General features: G+C 39.2%; 1 protein-coding gene across 1 annotated transcript in view; it reads left to right on the top strand.

The window, feature by feature from the left end:
* Positions 1–22,465, top strand: part of STIM2 (stromal interaction molecule 2) — a 75,546-nt gene that overhangs the window by 39,951 nt on the left and 13,130 nt on the right. The window contains exons 3-4 of the mRNA XM_063135119.1: positions 8,062–8,176; positions 22,138–22,249. Of these exons, the coding sequence (XP_062991189.1) occupies positions 8,062–8,176; positions 22,138–22,249 (227 nt within the window). The remainder of the gene's footprint in view (positions 1–8,061; positions 8,177–22,137; positions 22,250–22,465) is intronic.

Below are 22,465 nucleotides of genomic sequence, written 5' to 3'. Positions count from 1 at the left end.
CATAACCAGCTGTCTGTGCTGTGTTACTATTTATCACTTGCTGTCATATGCTGCTTTTTACACCCTGCTACTATTTGCTTTCTCTACAAATTTTTTTTCATCGTATCACTCTAGGAAATTCTTCTATATTCATAAGCCGCTGTTAAAAAGTTTTTCTAGCAGGCCAAGAAAATATTTTCTTAAAATTCTTGCAGTGTATAATGTTATATGTTAAACTTTTAAAATGTAGACATAGTTTGGTGGATAAATAACTGTTTGGCATTATCACTGTCCTGTAAAAAGTTGACAGTTCTGTTTATAATTCGTGATGGAGAGAAAATAATAATACTTCAGTTTACTTTAAAAGGAATGGGGACTGTGATTGTTCTTTAAAGGATGTTCAAGGAGTTGTGACCTTTTTTCCAAGTGTAAATCTTACTATAATTTTGAAAACAGTAGGTGTCTGGTTTGAGGGACAAACAAGAAATTGTGAAATTATTTTTAATACTACCAGGTACAAAGCTGAATATTTAAGAATACAGAATGTAGCCCATGGTACAGGAAGGCTGCAGTTGGTATAAACGTGACCCTCACTCCTTGGCCTCGCCTGGCTCAATGCAGCAGTCCTTGTAAAAGGCGGTAGAAGGTGTGAATTGCTCAGCTGCTTCTGCTCCTCTTGATTTAGGGCAGCTTGTATAACAAGGTGGGAGGTGTAACTAGGAGGCTTCTTGACTCTGACCCTCTCCCTGTGCTAGGTAAAGGCTTGATTCTAAAGCAGACTGGAAGCAGTGGGGTGAATATAGGTTCTGTATGGTTCATCAGTTCATTAAATGGCTAGAATCTCATACTTTTTCAAATGTATAAGTATGAGTGACGATTTTAGGATAACTGGTATTTCTGAGAATTAGAAGGGCTTTTTCTGAGATGCATATTAATAAAAAAAGAATTAATGCTGCATTACAAATGGTATGTTTGGCACTATCCCTTATGTAGGTGTTAGATGTCTCCCTTATAAATTGGGCAGTGGGTCCTTGGAAAAACCTCTCTACCTGAGACCCTAGGGAGCTGCTAACAGTCAGGCAAGGTGAACTCTAAGACATTGCCAAATGTTCATTTTATATACATCCATTTGCACACTTTAAAGAAAAACAGTTAATGTATATTATAAATAAATAGGAGGTGAGCATGACAGACATGAGGCTCAGCATAGAGTCAAGAGGAGCAGCAGTGTAAGGATGTAAGGTGTTCTACCAGGTTGGCCCATCACCGGAGGAAGAGCCTCCCTGAGGGTGAGGCTGAGAAAGCCTTTCAGGTTCTGTGCTGTAGACTGGTGTCAGAATTGCAACAACTTTCTCTTCTATCATTGTGCATCCCTAAAAGGGATCTTTAGATAAACTAGATGGGGATCTTTAGGTAAACTAGTCAGTTTAGTTAGGGATCTTAGCATAAGGTTATCAGAACCTGATCAAGATTGCGATCTGAATTGCTGAAGGACTGATTGCTTCACCTAATAAAACCCATTTACTTGGAGATTGAGTTCTTTGTTTGACTACATTCAGTCTGGCATGGCTGGATACCCGACAATATGTTACTTAAGGCTGATGCTGTTCTGTTGTTTTGACTTTTACTAGGCTTTATTTCTCATTTTATTCTGAGCCCAATTTAAAGTGCTGTTAATGCCCCCCTCCCCTGGCTTTTTTTGCAGCTCTTGCTGCTCTGCTAGCACTGAAATTAACTGGGACAACAACAACAAAAAAGTTTTGTTTTGTTTAAAACCAGACACACAGTTTTTCAAGAAAAATTGCACTCCTGGAAACCTTTGAGGCAGCCTCTCAGGAATTTCAGTGGCAAAATGAGCGTCGAGGATTGCAGCCCCCTGGTGGGTCCTGGGAGAGGAATTAGCCCCTAAACCTGCCACAGTTATGCACCCCTCCTCTAAATGGTTTATGACCAGTTTATTTGAAAGACTGCCCACACCTATAGAGGTCTTGTGATCAGCTTTGGAGGCTTCTCAAGATTTATCAGGTTTATTAGATTATTAAGCACGAGAGAAAGGCTGTGGACCCATATTTGTGGATCTCCCTTTCTCGTCAGAAACAGATGGCCCCTTCTTTATTGGCATTTAAACACTTTTTTTTTTACATTAAGGTGTTTTTGATTTATGATGTTCTGCATTTTTTTAATTGTTGCTGTTTTAATGTTTTGAGTTTTGGTTGCGATTTTATTGATTTTGATAATCTATGTTTTATTTTGATATAAGGCAACATACACATCTTTGAAATAAATAAAGCAATCCTTTTAATATTCTAATTCTCATATGTCAGCGTTCTTGGAGATAAGTAATAGTATGGTGGCAGAAAAGTTTTTAAATATCACATTATTAAAATTTAAAGCCCCTGTCTGTTGTAGCAAAGCAGTGCTATGCAAAGAGTTTCCCAGAAAATTGGTGTGAGGGTGCAGCAGCCAAAGGCCTGGTTCAGACAACACACTAAACCATGCTGCTTAACCTCAAAATGGTTACGGGGATGCATTAAAGTTAATGCAGTGGTTCCCAAACTTTTTCAGGTAACTGCCCCCTTGGTTCCACAAACTCATGCCCAGTGCCCCCTTCCCTACACTATAAAAATCATTATTCAGAATAGCAGTTTTCAACTAAGGAAGATAATAACAATAAAATTCAAAACAGTAACAAGTAATTGAATATTTATTCAAAACTCAATTGCATTTTTTTAGTTTATTCAATTAAACATAATTGATGAACTTGATCCAGTGATAATCATCTTTTCAAAGTCCGATAGTCATTTAGCAAGAATATTAGATATCACATTTAGTAACTAGGGTAGAGTACCTCACTATTCTGTAAATTCTTAATGTGAATTTTTTGATGAAGTGATACCAGTTTCCCAATGTCTGATTTAAAGTCACTTAACATGAGTCTTGAATCACCACATTTAGTAATCTGGAGTCAATTTCTTTGCTTGGAGAGAAGTAGGCAGACCACACTAAAACCACATCCCACCAAATATGATGTTAGAAATGCAACCAGGAGCTTCTGAACCACTCTCCATAGTGCAGGATAGCCATCAGAAATTTCTTTCTATAACCAGAACTCCTGGTATGGAAAAGACCACCTTGAGTGTCCCCCACCGCTGCCCCTTTGCCTCTTAACGCCCCCTATGCAATCCCACTGCCCCCAAGGGGGCGGTACCGCCCACTTTGGGAACCACTGGGTTAATGCATTCCTTAACCATTTTGTGGTTACGCAGCATGGTTTAACGTGTTATCTGAACTAGGCCATTGTTGGGCCACTTTGTGAAAATTGCATCCCAAGGCCATTGGAACTGCTCCTGCATTCAGTGCCAAAACAGCTTAATGTGGTAGTGAGGAACTAGCATAGGTAGCTGCTGGTTTTGAAGGCAAGTGAGTCTGCTTGCAATTATGAGTCTTTCTACACTTAACTGGTAATTTAAATTATCTTTGACCCATGCAAAGCCCATTTTAACAAATTTCCTCTGCTCAAGTGCCATGTGAGTTGTTGATCTTTTTGTGTTAGGTTTATGGTCTGAAAAGGCGTTGTTCTTATGGAGCAATGCAATTGGCTAGCGTAGGAAGATCTGTAGCTATTGGTATTGTTAACTTTTAAACATTCCCATTTCGCTTCCTGCAGCGTGTTGCAACTCTCCCCGCTATTCCCAAGCAATATTGAATCGGGAGCTTTTGAGGATACCATTTATTTTCCTTGCCTAGGAGTACTTGCTAAAACAAGAGCAGGCTTGGAGGCAAACAAGAACATTTCAAGTAAAAGGAAATGTACCCTGTGGTTGTTATGCTCAAAGTGCAGGTCCTAATTTTAAGAAGATCTTACTGCTTCAATCAAAGACTTGTGTTTTTTTAAAAAAAACAAAAACAAAACAAAAACCTTGCAGTTGAATGACTGTGTGTATTGTGAAAGTTTGGGCACTTCCATTGTTTTTGAGAATAAGGAGCAAAAGCGCTTGGAAAGCATTTGATTTTCTCACCACAACAAGCGCCCCCCCCCCCCCGTACCAGAAATCCCCGGTTACATCTCTGCGCCAGAGATTTCTCTGCTTTAAAAAACTGCACAGCTTCAGCCTCCCCGTCTTTCATTTGTAGCCCTCCACCGCCCTTCACCTTCCTTGCTGGCTTTGGGTCTAAAGGATTCACAGGAAGTGGGGGTGCAAGTGGAAGAAACTGCAAATGAAGCTGGGGAAGGCTGCAGCTGCTGAGTTTGTTAAAGGGACGACTGGGAGACCTCCTCAGACACTGGAATGCTTCCTGAAATCCAGTGAAAGGAATGAAGGAGAATAACTTGACCTCAAAAGCAGGAAACAAATGCGCCCTCTCTGTTATAGAACATTAATAAGGAGTAATGAAAGTAACATGTAAACAGTAGGAACCTTTATGGTTTGTTGGCAGCAGGATCAATTATTAACTTTTATTTTAAGTCCTGTGCTTCTCCCTAACCTTAATCAGTTGTAGAAAACTTATGCTTATGTAGAGGTTGAGTCTAGCCTCTAATTAATGTACTTAGTTGTAGTTTTCGATTTGTCTAGGGGTATTAACTTGCAGATTGTGGTGCCACATGGTTTTCATGCACTGCTGGTTTACTTTTCTCTCTCTTTGTAATCTTAGCCATGTTAAATATAATAAATCACCCTGATGTTTAAACTGAAGAACGAGCTATCAGATATTATGAACTGAAAATATTTTAAAGAGAAGCATCGTTATTTCATGCTGCTTCTATTTAAAGAAGCACTGGTGGATTTGGGGGGAAATGACAGAAATGAAATTCTGTCTCCAGTACCTTCATTGAAAATGACGCAGGTGGCCTCCTGGTTTTCAACCTGTATATCTGAAAAACTGAGTCAAAGATGATACAGGATGAGGGTCTAGAAATAACTTAGAACTTCTAAAAGTGCTTAATGCTATTTTATACATGCTTACCCACACATAAGTTCCATTGAGTTCGGTGGGATGTATGTGTGAATAAGATTGCAGTCTAAAGATCCCAAATGCATTATTGATGTTTTTGTATTTTAACTAAAATGGTTGGCTGTGATTCAATCAAAGCTAATAACTTCTAAGTCCCATTTATTTGAATGGGAAAGTTCAATTACTCCTTTTGGTTAGTGGGAATTAAAACTGCTTAGCTTGGCTGAACTATAGTAAGCTTTTATTACTTAATAGTGAACAGACCCAATTTTGCACAGGTTGGAATAGCCCTTAGTTTACAGTGAAGCCTTCAAGTAAATGGCTGAAGATTATACTTCAGGCTTCAGCCACATGGACACTTGTGTACACCCCTAGTGTCCCCTTAGTATGTATGCCAAATTTCAGGCATCCAGGGTTTCATGGTCTTGGTGCTATGGTGCAGACAATTGGACAGGCAGACACATCCTCTTTAATTATAGATTCAGACAGGGAGACAACAGTGATCAGGCAGAATGATGGTGGCAAAGATAACAGGAAGAACCTTTGCAAGTTCAGTAGGGGCTGAGGACTAATCTGGGTTTTGAGGAGGAGGTTTACTAGGAGAGGGAGAGGGAGTACCATGGAGAAAAAGTGTGGTGTATTAAGGGTACAGGAAACCTTTGGGTGCGTGAGAGTAGTGGGTCAGGAGGAGTAAAGGTTATGTGCAGAGTTCTGAAGACAAAGAGATAGGGGACAAGACCATGGATGGTTTTGCATCTAAGAGGGAAGAGTTTGTGCTGGATGCAGGAGTGGCCAGGAAATCAGTGTCACCACTGTCGTTTGAATGCTAAGGTATGTGAATGATTTTGGTGACAGAATTCTGGATAGAGGTGTAAGGAGTGAGGTGTGGCTGAGGAAAAGGCTGTGGATTGGTGAGGCAGGAAATGACCAGAGCATGAACTAGAGGACATGCCAAGGGACCAAGTGAAATGACTGAATATGGGAACCAATGGAGGAGACAAGCTAAGACGTTGTGCCAGATCAACAGGGTTGGTTGGTGACATTGCTAATGTATATAGAATATACAAAGAGATGAAGATTTGAGAGGAAAGATGAGGAGTATATTGAGTACAAGTGAGACAGAAATATCTGACATACAGTTGAAGGTGTGGAATTAGACAGGGAGCAAATGTTCTGGAGAGAGCATATAGGTAGTACAAAGGGGGCCCACATGTAGAAGGGGAGACAAAGAACAGATCCCTGAAAGTTTCCAATTTGGATTGGGGAAGGAGAGGAACTTTCTACCCTGGAAACTCAGGATACTTTTTCAGCTAGGTACCTGAGGGCATGGAAGCCTGGGTTATGAAGGGTAACAAGGAGAGAGTGGACAGCTTTATCAAAGGCAGTAGAGCAGTCAAGGAGAATGAGGGCATGGTAGGACACAGATCTAGTAGTGAAGGTATTGTGAGGGAGTGAGGAGCTAGTTCTCTCAATCATAAACTTCAGAACACTATCCAAAATTAGCCTTTTCTGTTGATAAATACTTGATTTTAGAGACGGATGTTTGACGTCTGGACCTTCTGTGGTTTATAATAGCTCTTGTGATCATTCTTTGAAAAGGGAAATACGTAACGAAATGCTGAAATGTTATGAGCAGTGCTAGCAAAACCAAGTGTATTTTTCCTTGCTACCCTTTTTGATAAAGAGATGTTCCTATAGTCATGTTTTTGACAATTTGAAAAAAAACATAGAAGAACCTGAGTTTTTGTCTGGCCTTATGGTGTAACAGAGGGAGGTGTGTGTGTGTGTGTGTGTGTGCCATTTTTAATTCTCTGCTACAGTTTTAAACCAATATAGAAATCATTGTCAGTAAGAAGTAACTGTTGCCCTGCCCTTTGTATTAGTTTTTGACTGAAAGAAAATTTATGTAGAAGAACATTTTTTTAAAAATGTTATTCATCCACCCCAGGTTAATGGGACAATCCACTTTGCTGTAAGCATTAATCAGTCTTTATTTCATTGCTACAAAAATTCAACACATGAATTTTGCTGAACTTTCAAGCCAGTTTTGCAAATCCTGTAACATGGACTCTGGAAGTTTCTGACGTAATAAGGTTTTCCGTTTTTGGCCATTGCTTCTGTATTTCAGCTGGGGAAATGTAATATCAGAACAGGTCTTGAAATGTTTGTACAACTGTAAAGACATGTTTAGGACCTGGTGCTGAGTAGAATTAAATATTTGGAGCACATTCGCCTCATTGTTAAGTTTACCACATACCTTTGCATGTCTATTCTTGTTCTCATAATCTCATCTTTGCATTTTATAAGAATACTACCTTCATTGTTAAGACTGATTTCTTGAGAGGGTCAAATAAAAAAATACTATTTCCCCCAAAGCAGGAAAAATAAAGGACCTCCCATTTCCTGTTCTGCGCATGAAGCACCAATATTTGGCTGCCATTTGCTTGCTTTTGCCATGCTGCTACTGTTGTGTCAAAAACAATAAGGCTCTCTTTTGAACAAAACTGAAAGCAGCATGTTCTCAAACACAGACACAGTACACTTAAAAAAGAGGAAGAATTTGGGACATTTGGTATGTTTCCTTGAGCTCTTAGTGCTTTGCAAAAAGGACTAACTTAGCATAGTATTTCTACCCAGTTGGTAACCTGGAGGTTGGATTGCATTGGCCAGTTTCAATTTCCCTTCTTCAGAAGCCCTTGGCTGAGAAATTATGAATTCACACAACTTACAGGACTTTCTGCTGTCATTGTTTCAGCCCCCATTTTCTCCCCGATTTTTGTCTTCCTCCAGTTTTAGATTTACACTGTAATGACCTATTTTGTTCGCATGTGTCTTGTTTCTGTTTGCATACACATGTGTCGATGAACTGATACTGATGCAAGAAATGATAGGATTTAAAGTTTTATAGAAAGGCCATGTAGTCCATTCCTAGGCTGAAGCCATTGGGGTTAATAGTGCTGTTTTCTCTATTCTGTAATAAGCACGTAATTACAACTGAAGTACTAAGAATGGTAAGTGAAAGTAAGAAGGAATTAGGTGGGTCATCCTGGAAGTTAATCTTTGAACACCACCACAACTAGTGTCTAAGCTGCAAAGACTATCTGACTTATGCTTCTTCCTCTTTTCTAGTTTATCAGACAAGATATGAAATATAAAGACGCTTCTAATAAACACAACCACCTACACAGGGAAGACAAACACATCACCATTGAAGATTTGTGGAAACGTTGGAAAACATCTGAAGGTAAGACAGTGGAAACTGTATCAATCTCAGTCTGCAAGCTTTGCTTCTGCCATTAGTGAGCTTGTTGTCTTTTCCCTGCAAAGAGTGTGTTGTTGGTGGATGCAACAAACTATATTTATTGCCTTAGCCTAAGACTGGAAACTGTGGAGAGCACTTAGGTTTCTGGCCAAGGTGATGAGCTCAGCCATAGCAATTTCGATGTATAGTCAGAAGGAGGCTGCCACAAGGTCTGAGTTTGGACAGGCAAATCAGAGCTAACAAAGAGCAAAAACATTGGAGTTTGTTGTACCGATTGAAACAGAGATGGGGAACGTGTGTCCCTTCAGATAACTTCAATTCCCATCATCCCTCACCATTGACTTTGCTGGCTAGGGCTGATGGGAGTTGCAGTCCAACAACATATGGCGGGTCACACACTCCCCATCCCTGGATTAAAATAACACTTAGCTTTAATAGAGCAATTTAGACTGTCTAAAGCAATTCAGGTACATTATCTCAAATAATTCTTACAATAACTATGTAAGGAGAGCCAGTAACCCCCATATTACTGATGAAAGGCTAAGGTAAGAAAAAACCTGGCTCCTCTTATGAGTTCATGGATGATGCAAGACTGGGATGCTCTGTCTCACAGCTCATTCTTAGCTAGCTTTTAGCAGGAACTGCCTGTGCGTGCGTGCGTGCGTGCGTTTCAATTGAGGTTGTTTTCAGGCATGCTATGGGGTGCTGCTGTTTTGATAAGCAGAAATCCAGAGTCGTCCTAGGTGAACAGAACTAGTTGTGTTCTCCAGATCCCAAATAAAATTTATAATTTTTCCAATTGGAGCAATGGAAAACAAAAACAAGGGTCGTTGTCCCTGTTCCCCCCGCCCCCAGCATTTTTCCAGGTCATCCAAGTTCCTTTGGCCAGATGATGTTATTGTAGGGTTGGCTTCTTCCTGAATAACGAACAGTCAGGCTGGATTCTTGGCTTATTGCCAAAATAACTGGAAACAAAGCCCTATGAAGAGAGACTGAAAGAACTGGGCATGTTTAGCCTGGAGAAGAGACGACTGAGGGGAGACATGATAGCACTCTTTAAATACTTAAAAGGTTCTCACAGAGAGGAGGGCCAGGATCTCTTCTCAATCCTCCCAGAGTGCAGGACACGGAATAACGGGCTCAAGTTAAAGGAAGCCAGATTCCAGCTGGACATCAGGAAAAACTTCCTGACTGTTAGAGCAGTACGACAATGGAACCAGTTACCTAGGGAGGTTGTGGGCTCTCCCACACTAGAGTCATTCAAGAGGCAGCTGGACAACCATCTGTCAGGGATGCTTTAGGGTGGATTCCTGCATTGAGCAGGGGGTTGGACTCAATGGCCTTATAGGCCCCTTCCAATTCTGCTATTCTATGATTCTATATGCTTACTCTGTGCCCTAATTAATTAATATTATGCATAATAATCTCTGCCTCATTGTAACAATTTTTTACTTAATTTAATTTAATTTAGTTTTGTTCTCTAATTGGAATATTGCTGCATTCTGTGAGCATTCCAGAGTCATTTGCAACCAGATGGACTTAATTAACCTCTAGTTTAACTTTCTGGTATTAACCTGCAAACTGGGGCTGTAAACAAGTTCCCTTGGGGTGCTAAAAGCATGTCAGTCGTCTTTTACGAATATAATTGAACAGCTATATTTGCATAGATTCAATATCACCCTTTGCAAAACAAGGTTTTGTTTTGCTTAGGGCTATGCAAAAATGGGATAGTGGAAAAGAGAACACAAGTTTTCAACCTTCCTGCTCTGTAAAGTATGTTTTTCCTCCATGGTGACATTAATGCTTATTTTAATAATTAATATTGTGGCTTGCTTGTGTTTTCTCAACCATTTTGTTAACTGCTGCATGATAAAACTAGTTATAGCCTTGGAATTAAATGGATTTAAGATGCTAGTGTAAAGGATGGTGTCAATAACATTAACTTCCTTGAGGTTACTTGAAAGGAATTTGCGTGCCGGAGTCACAGGCCATAAATAGTACTGATCATGTCTGATTAAGCACCAAGTAAGCCCTACCCAGAAAGTCGGTGTTATTATGAGTTTGTTTTTTTGATTAGCTTATGTCAGTGCAGCAAGTTAAGACTTTATTCTTAGACCATTCATAAGTGAATGGCGTTTTTCTGTGAGGATGCCACAAAATTCTACGCAGAATAAAAGAGAGGGATGCCATTCTGGATATCATTTCATAGTTACACTGTATGCCCTACATTTGTAACTGACCATTCTTCCAAGAAACCCAGAGCAGCATTTTAGTCATGAAAAAGAAGAGAGGAGACTTCCAGGCATACAAGAATAAAGTAAGTTGCAACAGGGTGCAGATACCAGGTTGAGATTAGTAGTTTGGAAGTGTCCCCAGGAAACAACACTTTCAGAATTCTCAATTTAAAAATCTACAACAAAGTGCTTAATTTAAAACAAACAAATAAATAAACAAACCAACAAAAGAAATATTATGTACTTGGAAGTCCCCCTCCTTCCCTTCCCTTGTGAATGGTACCTTCCCACTTTCCTTTCCAGCATTTTAACTGTACAACGATTCAGTGACCTGGTTTGCACAACATAAGAATCCACATGGTTTGTCAACTTCGTTTGTTTCATAGTGGCGTGTCATGTTGTCTGAACCTGGCACCATGGCTTAAGTGTTACCCATGCCTATTAACCATACAGAAGCCACCTGGGAACCCATGGCTTGTTGGGTTGTACAGAGTGGCTTGTTTTAAAATGGCTTGTCATGATGTGCAAACCCAGGATGATGGCTTGTGCATGGCTTGTTTGGAAAGGCTACAGAGATGCCTGGCCAAAAAACTCAACTGCTCCTTGCAATGCCCTCTGCCCCCCACTCCAGATTGGGGCTTCATTTGACAGTGACTAGCTTTATCCCCTTGTGGTCCTAATTATCACAGCTACGTGTGTATATGTGATTGACTTACTCTGGCTAAGTGTGCATAGCCCCAATTTGGGACTGTGGTGATTTGGGGTGTGTGTGTGTGTGCTTAAGCTTTTCCCCTCCTATTCTCAAGCCAAAATCCCCCACCCTGCGTGGGGGAAGTGATTAAAATAGAAGAAAAGTCTCATTTTTCTCTTCTTAACCTCCCCTCCCATGAGGTGTGTGCAAATTTTGGCATGAAAACATGAGGGTGGAAAGTATAAATCCAAATTGCCATGCTCCCAAATTAGGGCTGTGTGCACTTACCCAGAGGTAAGCATGGATGTCTGTGCTAGGAAGAGGAATGTTGACCCTTCCTTGGCTATGAAGAGCAGCCAAGTAGGCTTTTTTTTTTTAAGTGTTAAAGAAAATAAATAAAAACCTCATCCTGAAAAGTAAGGCAAATAATAGTTTGGCTTATTTATGTCAAAGCAAGTGCTTCACAGGTCAAAAAGCGGTGTGTGTGTGTGTGAGAGAGAGAGAGAGAGAGAGAGAGTGTTGGGGTGTGTGTGGAATCTCATCACAGCCTGCGTATAGATGGGTTGTGCTGCAAAGGCCTCTGCAACATATGCTGGGAGGCTGAAGAGGGAAACAAACCATGATGAACTGGGAAGCACCTGATTGTCTGTTGTCAGTAGTGTGGTTTAGCGAGCAATTAACCATCCCGCCGTGACTTGTTTTGAGCATGGCTTATCACGATGTGTGAACGGGTCCAGTGAGGTCGGTTAGGCTAAGAGAGAGACTGTCCAAGGTCAGCTTGTCATTTTTCTGCAGGCTTTATTAAGAAACTGGCTACGTACGCTGAAGATATGCACACAACCAAATGAACTATTTATTTATTTAAAACATTTTTATAGCGCCACCTCACCATTTCTGGTATCGTTGCGCTTTACAATCACATATAAAACAGTTCCATTGAAAACCCTCACCCTCAATGCATTAAAAGCCCTCAACCCAGTTTAAACCACCCCCTCCCCAAGAAATAGGATTTTGATTGCCACATGCTACTACACATTTATTGATAAATAAATGGCCAATTTCTTGTTAAAATGTGTGTAGAAATGCAGTCGTTATTATGCATCCACATGTAGATGTATATACATTCTCTCCCCTCTACCCCCACATTAACAACCCAGAGGTGGCTTTCTAAAGTCTTTTACTGAGCTGTATCACTGCCTGTACTCATATATCTTGATGCAGGCATATAAAGTCTCGTAAATAAGCTGCTCTTTTTTTATTCTTGTAAAAAGTCTGTGCTGTATTTATTTGTGTCGTATAGGTTTTACCTGTGCTGCAGTGGGAGCAAGAGGCTTAAATTGTTTCAAATGGGCAGGTGGGTGGGTGGGAATTCCTAGCTAGAGAGGAGGTACTGAGAGAGAATGATCTGCTGATTCACTGGCTAATTTGTATGACTTGGGAGTCAACTTTCTTGCATGATAACACAAACATTGAAATATCTTACTAGTGTCAGACTTTGTTGAAATTGCCCAAGTAACGTAAATATGCAAAGGGCATTACTGGGCTAATGGTTGAGGAATATACCAAACACAACTCTGGCAAGGGTATTGTATTTTACCACTTCAAATAATGTTTCTGGTGGCTGATTAGCTCAGGTCTGGGGCTGCAGAAAAGATGTTTTTGAATTATTATTATTATTATGCTTCTCCATTTTGATTGAGGCAGGGAACAACAGTAAATATAAAATACATAAAACTGAATTAAGAACATAATATACATTGTTAAAACATCCTAAAAACATTCTAAAAACAACTGGAATGAACTGCATATCATCAAGAAATGTTATATTTGCATTGCATATTGGCAGCTACGGGTTTAAAATATCTAGAACAGTGGAATTAAATGTAAGCCAAGCATTGCTGCGGATGCATTATGTAACCTTAAATTCCATTGAAATTCCATTTCAAATAAGACCAATATAGAATTTCATGAACCCATTTTTTGGAAGGAAACCCCATATGTGTAATGTTAATTTGTTTATTTAATGTATGTCATGATGATAAAGTAGTACACCATCACTATAGTCTCATTACTTCACAGCTGGGCATCATTTTGAGCAGAGATGGACAACTTGGTTGATAATGCTGATAGGAGAACTACCCAAAGGACTTTTAAGTTTATAGAGTATAGCCTTCCAAAGATGATTGATACTCTGCTCCCAATTGATGAATTCAGGGGAGAGGTTCTAAGCATATTGAGTCCTATAACCATGTCCTATAACCAGCACCATGTACATTATTATTATTATTATTATTATTATTATTATTATTTATTTATATGATGGTGCTATATAAATAAATAATAATAATAATAACCACATTCCTTTGATTGTGAGTTTCACAGTCAATCTATTTACAAAAAAAAACCAAAAAACCTTCAGATGTTACACATCGACGACAAACTTGCATAATCAGAAAAGTGGACAAAGTGTTGCTTAGGGATGTCCAGTTAGGGGTTCTTTTTTTTAAAAAAAAATTAACGGCTGCTTCACATGAAGCATAATTTGTTTGTCCCCTCCTTATTATTCTCTTCCCCTCCTTATTGTTTTATTATGATTTTATTAGAATGTAAGCCTTTGTGGCAGGGTCTGGCTATTTATTGTTTTACTCTGTACAGCACCATGTACATTGATGGTGCTATATAAATAAATAAATAATAATAATAATTGTCTTAAGCTTTGCCTTTGCTGATTATTAATATATATTACTATTTTTTAAAAAGAAATCCACCAAAACTGAACTCTGGAAAAGGGTGAGAGAATGCAGAATCCAGGATCTTAGAGCTTTGAACAAGTATGGTAGTTTGTGTATGCCTCTGCTGAGCTGGTGAGAATATTTTTAACAAGTTTGATTTGATTTAAATCATGATTTAAATCGCTTCTCCAAAGAACTCAATTTTAATGATTTAAATCACAGTTTAAATCATAGAATCATAGAATAGCAGAGTTGGAAGAACCCTACAAGGCCATCGAGTCCAACTCCCTGCTCAAGATTTTATTTAATCATCATGATGATATCTTTGACCTAGAGTCCTTTTTTACTATTGGTTTTAAGAAAAAATTGAAATGTGATTTAAATTTAAAAATCTGTTCTAATTTTTTTTTTTATAAAAAAAGTCATTGATTTTTATCAACCCTAATTTTTAACCATCAGTGTTATTTTCGGAATCTCCCTAGCCTGGACATTCACATCGATTTTTAAAATGTTTAAATTTCCTCTTACATGTGTACACTTAAGCTATTTTACACAAGAGGCCACAGCTCAGCTCACCATGACAAGAGAAGCCCAGCTGTTGTGTTCAGAAGCATTGTCACAGCATCACATTTTCTGTATGATCCCTGAGTGATTAAAATGGTTTTCTCAGGAGTTCTACAGGTTAAAAAATGGCACTGAATTAGTAACTGGGCAGTAAGTATTTGTTGCAGTAGAAAGTGAGCTGGTGCAGGTTCAAGAGCGTTCCCCCACCCCCTGAAAACACTATTTTCCCATAATAAACACTTGGTACAGCACCAGAGCTGTCCTAAACCATCTAGATAAGATATCATGCTTTGTTACTTTGGCACGTTCTGTGTTTTTGATCAGGTGTGGAAAAAAAATGTTTGCAGGAACGTGTTTTTATTGTTTGCTGTGAATGAGTGTAGTAGTCAACTGTGTTTCAGTGGATGGAACCTGTGGGTGTTCCTACTGACAAATCTGTGTACCTCTGGTTTGGCAACTTCTGGAAATGTACTGTAGTAGGATTAGTGACTCAGCAACACCCAATATGTTAATCCTTGCAAAATCTCCCATGAGATTCCAGAGGAAATTAATTTTGTGGTGAATAGAACCCTCACTGTTTAGCTAAATAATGAGCTCCTGTTTTACGACAGTTTATGACTTTCTGCCACAACTTATGGTTTTAATTTGTAGTGGATTTTTGTTGAACTCGATGCACTTTTACTTACCCCAGAATTCTAACAGTAGAATTAATAAGATGTGGGATTTATCTGAATGATCAAATCATAGCATGTGCATTTTTTTTTAAAAAAAAATTCTTTCCTCCTTTTTTTCTTTTCCTTCTCCTCTTGGTTTATTTATACACCACTTTATTTATATACCACTTTTCAGCCCACAGTTAGTGCCCATGACAACATTCTTGCGTAATAAACTGGCACTGAGGGACAAGGACTATCAAAAGGCTTCCATGATTTGCCTTGATGTTAGTCAGTTTCCGCTCCCGGGCAAGTCACCCCTTCACTGACTGAGCATTTGTGTTGGGTATATGCTGCGATATCATGGGCATCATCGAGTAGGTGCCCATGGCATTTGATCTCCGCTGCACATGTGATCATCTGGTATTTCTATATACTGAGGAAATTGCCTTATTTGATTTCTGACTTCTTTTGTCTCCTGTTAATTGCTCATTGCCAGTTATTATTTGCACTTACTTCAGCTATTATACAGTAAAGAAATGTAATAAATAAAGAAAACACAGTATTTTAGTATGAAGGTATAATGCTGTCAACCCAGCTGCAGAGAGGGAAGATACAACAAGCTTAGGAGAGTAACAGAAATGGCCTCAAATAGTGGTTGTCTTTGGAGACTCCCTGGAGTTTACTGGGTGTTGTTGTTTTTTTAAAAAAATATTCTTTATTTTAAAGGTTTTGGCATTTTTTACAGAATGACAACAAAATGACAAGCAGAAAGAAAAGAGAGTACACTGAGAGAAGAAAACACACAATAATAATAAAAATAAAAATAAATAAATAATCAAAATAAATAAGGGGTTGTGCTCTTTGGCCTTTAAAGGTCTGGCTTTCCAAGGCTGGGTTAAAATAGTAAAGGTGAATTAAAGAGGTGAAATTGGGACTGTGAATTTAGTCAGGTAAAGCAACGTGCAGAAATTCAATCTCAGTTTGAAAAAAAATCTCCAGGCATTTCCTCCAGGAAATTATTAATTATTAATGTATTTCAGATATTTTTAACCCATCTTTCAGTTTGTAAATAAATTTCCAAAGCTGGTAATAAAAGCAACTTAACAAATAATTAAAAACAAAATCACAAAACCAGTAGATTAAACACAGAAGCACCATTAAAACACACACACACTCTGAAATGCAGTGGGATAAAATCACTCAGTATAAAATACTTCTAGGCACTGCCATAAAACTAATGTGGAAAGGCTTGTGTGGATAAAAATGTGGTAACTTAAGAATGAAGGCACCAAGTGAGTCTACCTGGACGGCATCATTTCATATAGGACCCAGTCTGCTAGGTCAAGGAATGGCTTTCTTTTGGGTGGCAGAGGCAACTCAGGAAGTATAAGAAGAAATATGGCAGGATTAGGGAGCAGTAATAATTGTTGTTGTGGTTGCTGCTGTTGTTATTATTATTTACTTATTCTTGTAACTGAATTTTAAAAAAACCTTTCTCACAAGCTTAACTGCCCACAGGCTTAGGAGATTGGAAGAAGTAGTTTAGTGGGAAGGCTACAAGTTGGAATGGATTTTAAAAGTAAAAAAAAGTAATGAGGAGCAGTTCATTGTTTATGGGACATGGCTGTGAGGAGTCGAATAGGAGGTGAATGGGATTTCATAAAATTAAGAAGGGGATATACATTTTAAATCTGATGTGACACATAGGAATGTGCATAGTTGAAGGGCTTAGGATAGGACCAATGGATCCAACTTTCTGTGTATCCTCCCTTTGAAGACTCTGAAAACTGCACTTGCTCCAGAATGCAGCAGCTATGAAGTGCGAACATACTGTCTGTATTAAAACAGTTGCACTTGTTACGAGTATATTTTTGGACCTAATTCAGAATGCTGGCTACTATCTATTACACCCTAAATGGCTTGGATCCAGGGTCCCTAAACCACCACCTCCTCCTAGTATCAACCTGTTCCCACTCTGACATCTGATGAAGAGGCCCTTCTCCACATCCAGTCGTGGGTTGATTGGGGTGCCTGAGAGGGCCTTTTTTGTGGCTGCCCCCCACTTGTGAAATTCTCTCTCATGGGAGGTTTGCTTTCGTCCCCTCTCTCTTTAGCTTCCGCTGCCTGGTGAAGACAGTCTTGGGGGTTTTTTGGTCTTGGTATTTTTAATGCTGACTCTGCTGTTTTAACTGTGACTCATTTGGGGGATTAAAAACTGTTTTAATTGTTTGATACTTTCCTTGGGTAGTGGTTGCTACTTTGAATTCTGTTTTATTTTAGGTAAAATATCAGTTATCCTAATAGGTTTCTGGACAACCTATAAGTGCATGGCTGAAGATTTTGCAGTGCTTTACTAATTACCCATTGAGGAGAACGTTGTGAAGCAATTCCAGCTGTATCAGGGGTATGACTGAGAATTGCAGCAGGCAAAGGGCTGGCTTACACATGCATGCAAGTCACTAGATGGGTGGATTTTCTCCATTGGTGGCAATATTATTTCATCTAATGTAGGTAGTCCTATACCTTTCAGTTTGGAAGTGAAACAGGGCCACAAAATTTAAGGTAGTGGTTCCTGCATACTTGGTGGGTGGTGGGGAGGCATGCTAAGTATGCAAAAGTATACTCGTTTGTTAATTAAGAGGCATGTACATTTTTGCTTGAAAAGGACCTGTGCTCATTGAAATCCAGGACTTGTAGAATGTTAAAGGTGTCAACATGAGGAATAGGGAGGAAAGAGAGAACTGTTATGCTTGATCTCCCTAATAGCTTACAGTATCCTAGAGAATGGATTCTGGTCAAGGGGACTGAATGCTATGAAGAAGGACACCTTCTTCCTTTCCTACTCTCCAGCCCCTATGCTCCCTACTGTGTACCAATACATAGTGCCAAGGTTCAAAGCTGCTAGTCATCCCTTTAGTGCAATATAGCACACTGGAGGAAGGGTGGAATTCTCCACCCTCCTGCAACCTTCCTCCAGAATCCCAGGCAGCACTTCATGGTTCCTGTTCCACGCTGGATGGAGCATTCTTCTTATAGGTTGGGGATCTACTGTAAAACAAATGGGAGTCGGCTTGTGAAATTTCTGTTGGTGTTGTAGCTCTCTTGGACCAATTAAACTCCCCAAGCGTCACTTTATGATTTATATTCCACTTTTCTTCCAAGGAGTTCAAGCCGGCACACACACTATTCTCTCTGCTACCATTTTATCTTCACAATTAACCTATGAACCCTAGTTTCATTTCTGGGTTGAGACATTAATTTGTGTGTTTTCTTCAGATTTTGCAAAACAATTGTCTAGCTGTTGTGTTGTTGTTAGGTTTTGTTAGACCCCGGAACTACTGGGACTTGGTTGGTGATAGAAGGAAAGTTTGAGGAAGTGTGTGTGTGTGTGTGTGTGTGTGTGTGTGTGTGTGAGAGAGAGAGAGAGAGAGAGAGAGAGAGAGAGAGAGAGAGAGAGAGAGGGAGGGAGGGAGGGAGGGAGGGAGGGAGGGAGGGGGAGAAGGTTGCATGAACTGAGTGGAAAATAGAAAATGGTCGCTTGAAGTATAATATTTGGCCATTGCGGTGAAAGATGTTCTGCAGCCCTGCTATAGACCTACAGTTTTAGCAGAACTGTATTCCTGTTTTATTGTCATCCTTGATTATGAAGCAGCTAAATGAGTGAATACTGACAACCTAAAACCAGACAGTTGTAATGTTTGTCTTAGTCAGTCTATGTATTGTAATGCTTTTTTTTAGTTTCTCTTTGCTGTGCCCTATGTTATGTGTGAAAAATAGTGTTGACTATTTAAAGTCTGAGTTAGATCTGCTAAGAAATTAACATGGTAAAGTGATGATGCTTTCTGTTTCTGTGTAATATTTGTGTGTGGAATTGCTAGCATTGAAATGGCATGGTATTGTTTATAGAGAGCCACTGTAGTGAAATATTTAGTTGTCTATTCATACATTTATTCTGTTTATGAGTCACCCCATAGCTAAAGCTTGCAGGGTGACATACCTAATACAAACTAACACAATTGAACCAATTATAAACCAAAAACATCACTTAAAACTCTCTCTCTCTCTCTCTCTCTCTCTCTCTCTCTCTCTCTCTCTCTCTCACACACACACACACACACACACACACACACACACACACACACACACTACAATAAAAGCAGCAAGAATAGTATTTTAAAAGCAGAAGGTAAATATCAAGGCAGCACAGAAAGGACAATTTTAAAATGCAGTTTTAAAACATAGGCTGGAGTAAAAACAAGCAGCAAGCTGAAAACGTAGAAGGCTTCAGAGAACAAAACGGTATTTGCCTGGCATCCCAAAGTCAACAAAGTCATTATGCATTGACACCTGCCGAACCTGAGCACATGGAGGCACTTGTAACAGAGCCTCAGATGATGATCTCAGGCCACAGGCAGGAACAAGTAGCCCTTCAGGTACATTGTGGCACCAAGCCAGCACTTGTAAGCTGAGCCAGGACATGAACCAGAAACATTGGTGCTGCTAGGGCTGGACCATGGAGTACACACCCAATCCCTGTGGTCCAGCAGAAGCCCCCAAATGCCCCCCGTCCCTCCTCATGCAGTGCCACTGCCAAAGGAACGTCCTGCAGTGGCAGTCGGATGAGGCGGCAGCCCCGCTGTGCACCATTTTGAATTAAAACATTTTCTTTATAGATTGGATTGGCAACAAGTTGAACCAATTAGATGCTGGCAGCACCTCCATTAGTTCCGTTGTGCTCTCAGGAGTGACCGCTTCCACAATGGTGCCCTTACACTTCCTAAAAAGCTGCCTTCTGTGAGCTCTGCTCACCTGCCCTGTTCTAGAAATTAACGTTTCTGTTCTTTTCAGGTCATTTTTAGAAGTGTGAAAGCCCCATTGCAGGAGGAGAAGCTCCTGTAAATGCACAGACACAATAGAATCATAGAATCATAGAAAAGCAGAGTTGGAAAGGGCCTACAAGGCCATCGAGTCCAACCCCCTGCTCAATGCAGGAATCATTGCAGATAATACTCCTTGACTGGAATATTGGTACAATATGATCATAAGAAAAAGAGGCTACTAGCTCTGGTGCTAAGAAATGTCAAAAGAAATTTCTTTATTTTTATCAGAAATATACATTTAAAAATGTTCAAAACACTTTCAATCAAACTTGTACAACGCTCAACGTTTCGGATCTGGAGATCCTTCGTCAGGAGCTATAAGACATTCAAGTAAAATATATATAAAGTCATATTACATGGTAAACAAGTTCATCCAACTTAAAATTAAATAAAAGGAACAACACTCAGAGTCTAATACAATATATGGGCCTCTACACTAAGTTTTTACTGGACTAACCTACTCGTGATATAATCAACTTAAACGTTTGTATTAGAGGAAATGCTCATAATATTTTTTATTATTACAGCAAATGTAGTTATTTATATTAACTCGGCACTCTCCTCCACTCCCTAAATCTGTTCCCGGCTGTATAGTCATAAATAACTTCTTTTATTTATCTTTTAACACCCTACATCTCATCTTCATTATGGTCTGTTATGTTTTAAGACCACATTTCTTATCTAAACTGTTTTTTGTCTCTACCCCCACATAAGAAAGAACTAACCTGTACAACAAAATAAATTACAAATTTAAAACCTTCTAGATATTTTTTTTACAAAACCGCAGTGGTGTTCATTCTGTCTCCATCAGCGGTCAATCTGTTCTGTGTTAAGACCTCTGTAACAGGTGTTATTTATCTGTCCTGATTGTAAAACAACATTGCAGTTAGTGCTCTATCTTGTACTGATGATAGTCAGGGAGTGAAAATATTGGATACCTCCACTCAGTATAAATAAACATGTCAGTATAGACCTGTATTGTACTATTTTGCCAGTGTACTGTCAGTTAAGTTAAGATTAGGGTCAGGATCCACCCATCATTTCAGCTAGTTCCACGTACTCAAGGATGTGTTGGGCTTGTACATTGAGATGTACTTTGCCCCCCACCTAATGCTGCCTTGCAAAAGGTTTCTGAAACTGAGCAGATGATGAAATATCAAGGGCCTTCTGAGGAAAGAAAGAAAAGTCAAAATTGCACAGGGTAGGAGCAAACACTTTGACATGCCAGAAGAGCTCTTTCTATCCCAGTGAGAATGTTATTGGCATGTAATTATAGTGTCATGTAATTTCTAAAGCTGTCAGCTGAGGCCAAGGTTACGGTCCCTTCTATATTTAAGTAATTGTCTTTTCTTGTTGTCTGTGAGGTCTTATACATAGATCTCACCCATTGCACAACTGGTTTTCACATTACTAAGAACTGGATCTGAATATGAAGATAAATATTTTAGCTTGTTCAACATTGATCAGTTCAGTTGTTTTGTTACTTAGGCTATACTGGATATATTGTATTTTGATATACCCTATTTCTTCGATTCTAAGACACACTTTTCCCCCCATATAAACATCTCGAAAAATGGGGTGCGTCTTAGAATTGCGGGTGTGTCTTAGTTTTTATTTCCCCCCCTGTTGTTGGTACTGAAATTAGTGTGCGTTTTACAATCGATGGTGTCTTACAATCGAAGAAATACGGTATTAAATATCACTGGTAATAATATTTTAGTCTACATATGTTACTTTCTTTCCTTTATTTTTTCATTGCCCAACTGACCTTCTTTTAATTACCCTCTCACATCAAAATGGCATAAACTCATGAGATTCCAAAGCAAATACACTGACTCCATCAAATGGGAGCAAAGATCTCACTCTGCTATTTGTTTAAACAGGCACAATACCTGTTTGCTTATATGCCATTCTATAGTAAGGGATGAGGGATAACAGGGTCAGGAACTCTGAGTACACTTTAGCAGTCACAAGATCTTTTATTTTTCAATTATGCCATGGAATTTTTAATAAGGGAATATTTTTAAGAATTACTTGCTCATAATCGTTCTGTAATCTTGACTCTGATGAGCACATGATGAAGACGGCGAACTTGCCAATAAGTTACTTTTTGCTTTTTAATTGTGCTGTTGATTTAATTCTTGATAATCCAGGCTGTTTAAGTAATACTTATGTATTTGTTATAGTTCACAACTGGACGCAAGAGGAGACTCTTCAGTGGCTGGTGGAGTTTGTTGAACTTCCTCAGTATGAGAAGAATTTCAGAGAAAATAATGTGAAAGGGACGACGTTGCCAAGGTGACTTTTTTCAACACTGCTAAGTTCTGTACATGTTGTACCTTTTTTGTGGCAGGTTTTGAAACATTTCTTTCAGAGAGGAGCAAAATGTGGGCTTTGTAACACACTTATATTTCCCATTTTCTTCTTGTCTGGGGAACTATTGAAGTGTCATGCAGTTTGTTCAGAGCATACTCCGTGAAATATATTAAACTTTAGGTCAATGTAATTTAAGCA

This window comes from Elgaria multicarinata, chromosome 10 (genome assembly GCF_023053635.1).
Source record: "Elgaria multicarinata webbii isolate HBS135686 ecotype San Diego chromosome 10, rElgMul1.1.pri, whole genome shotgun sequence".
Taxonomy (NCBI): Eukaryota; Metazoa; Chordata; class Lepidosauria; order Squamata; family Anguidae; genus Elgaria; species Elgaria multicarinata.
Note: the sequence above shows the minus strand (reverse complement) of the source record. Positions and strands in the feature narration are given on the sequence as shown.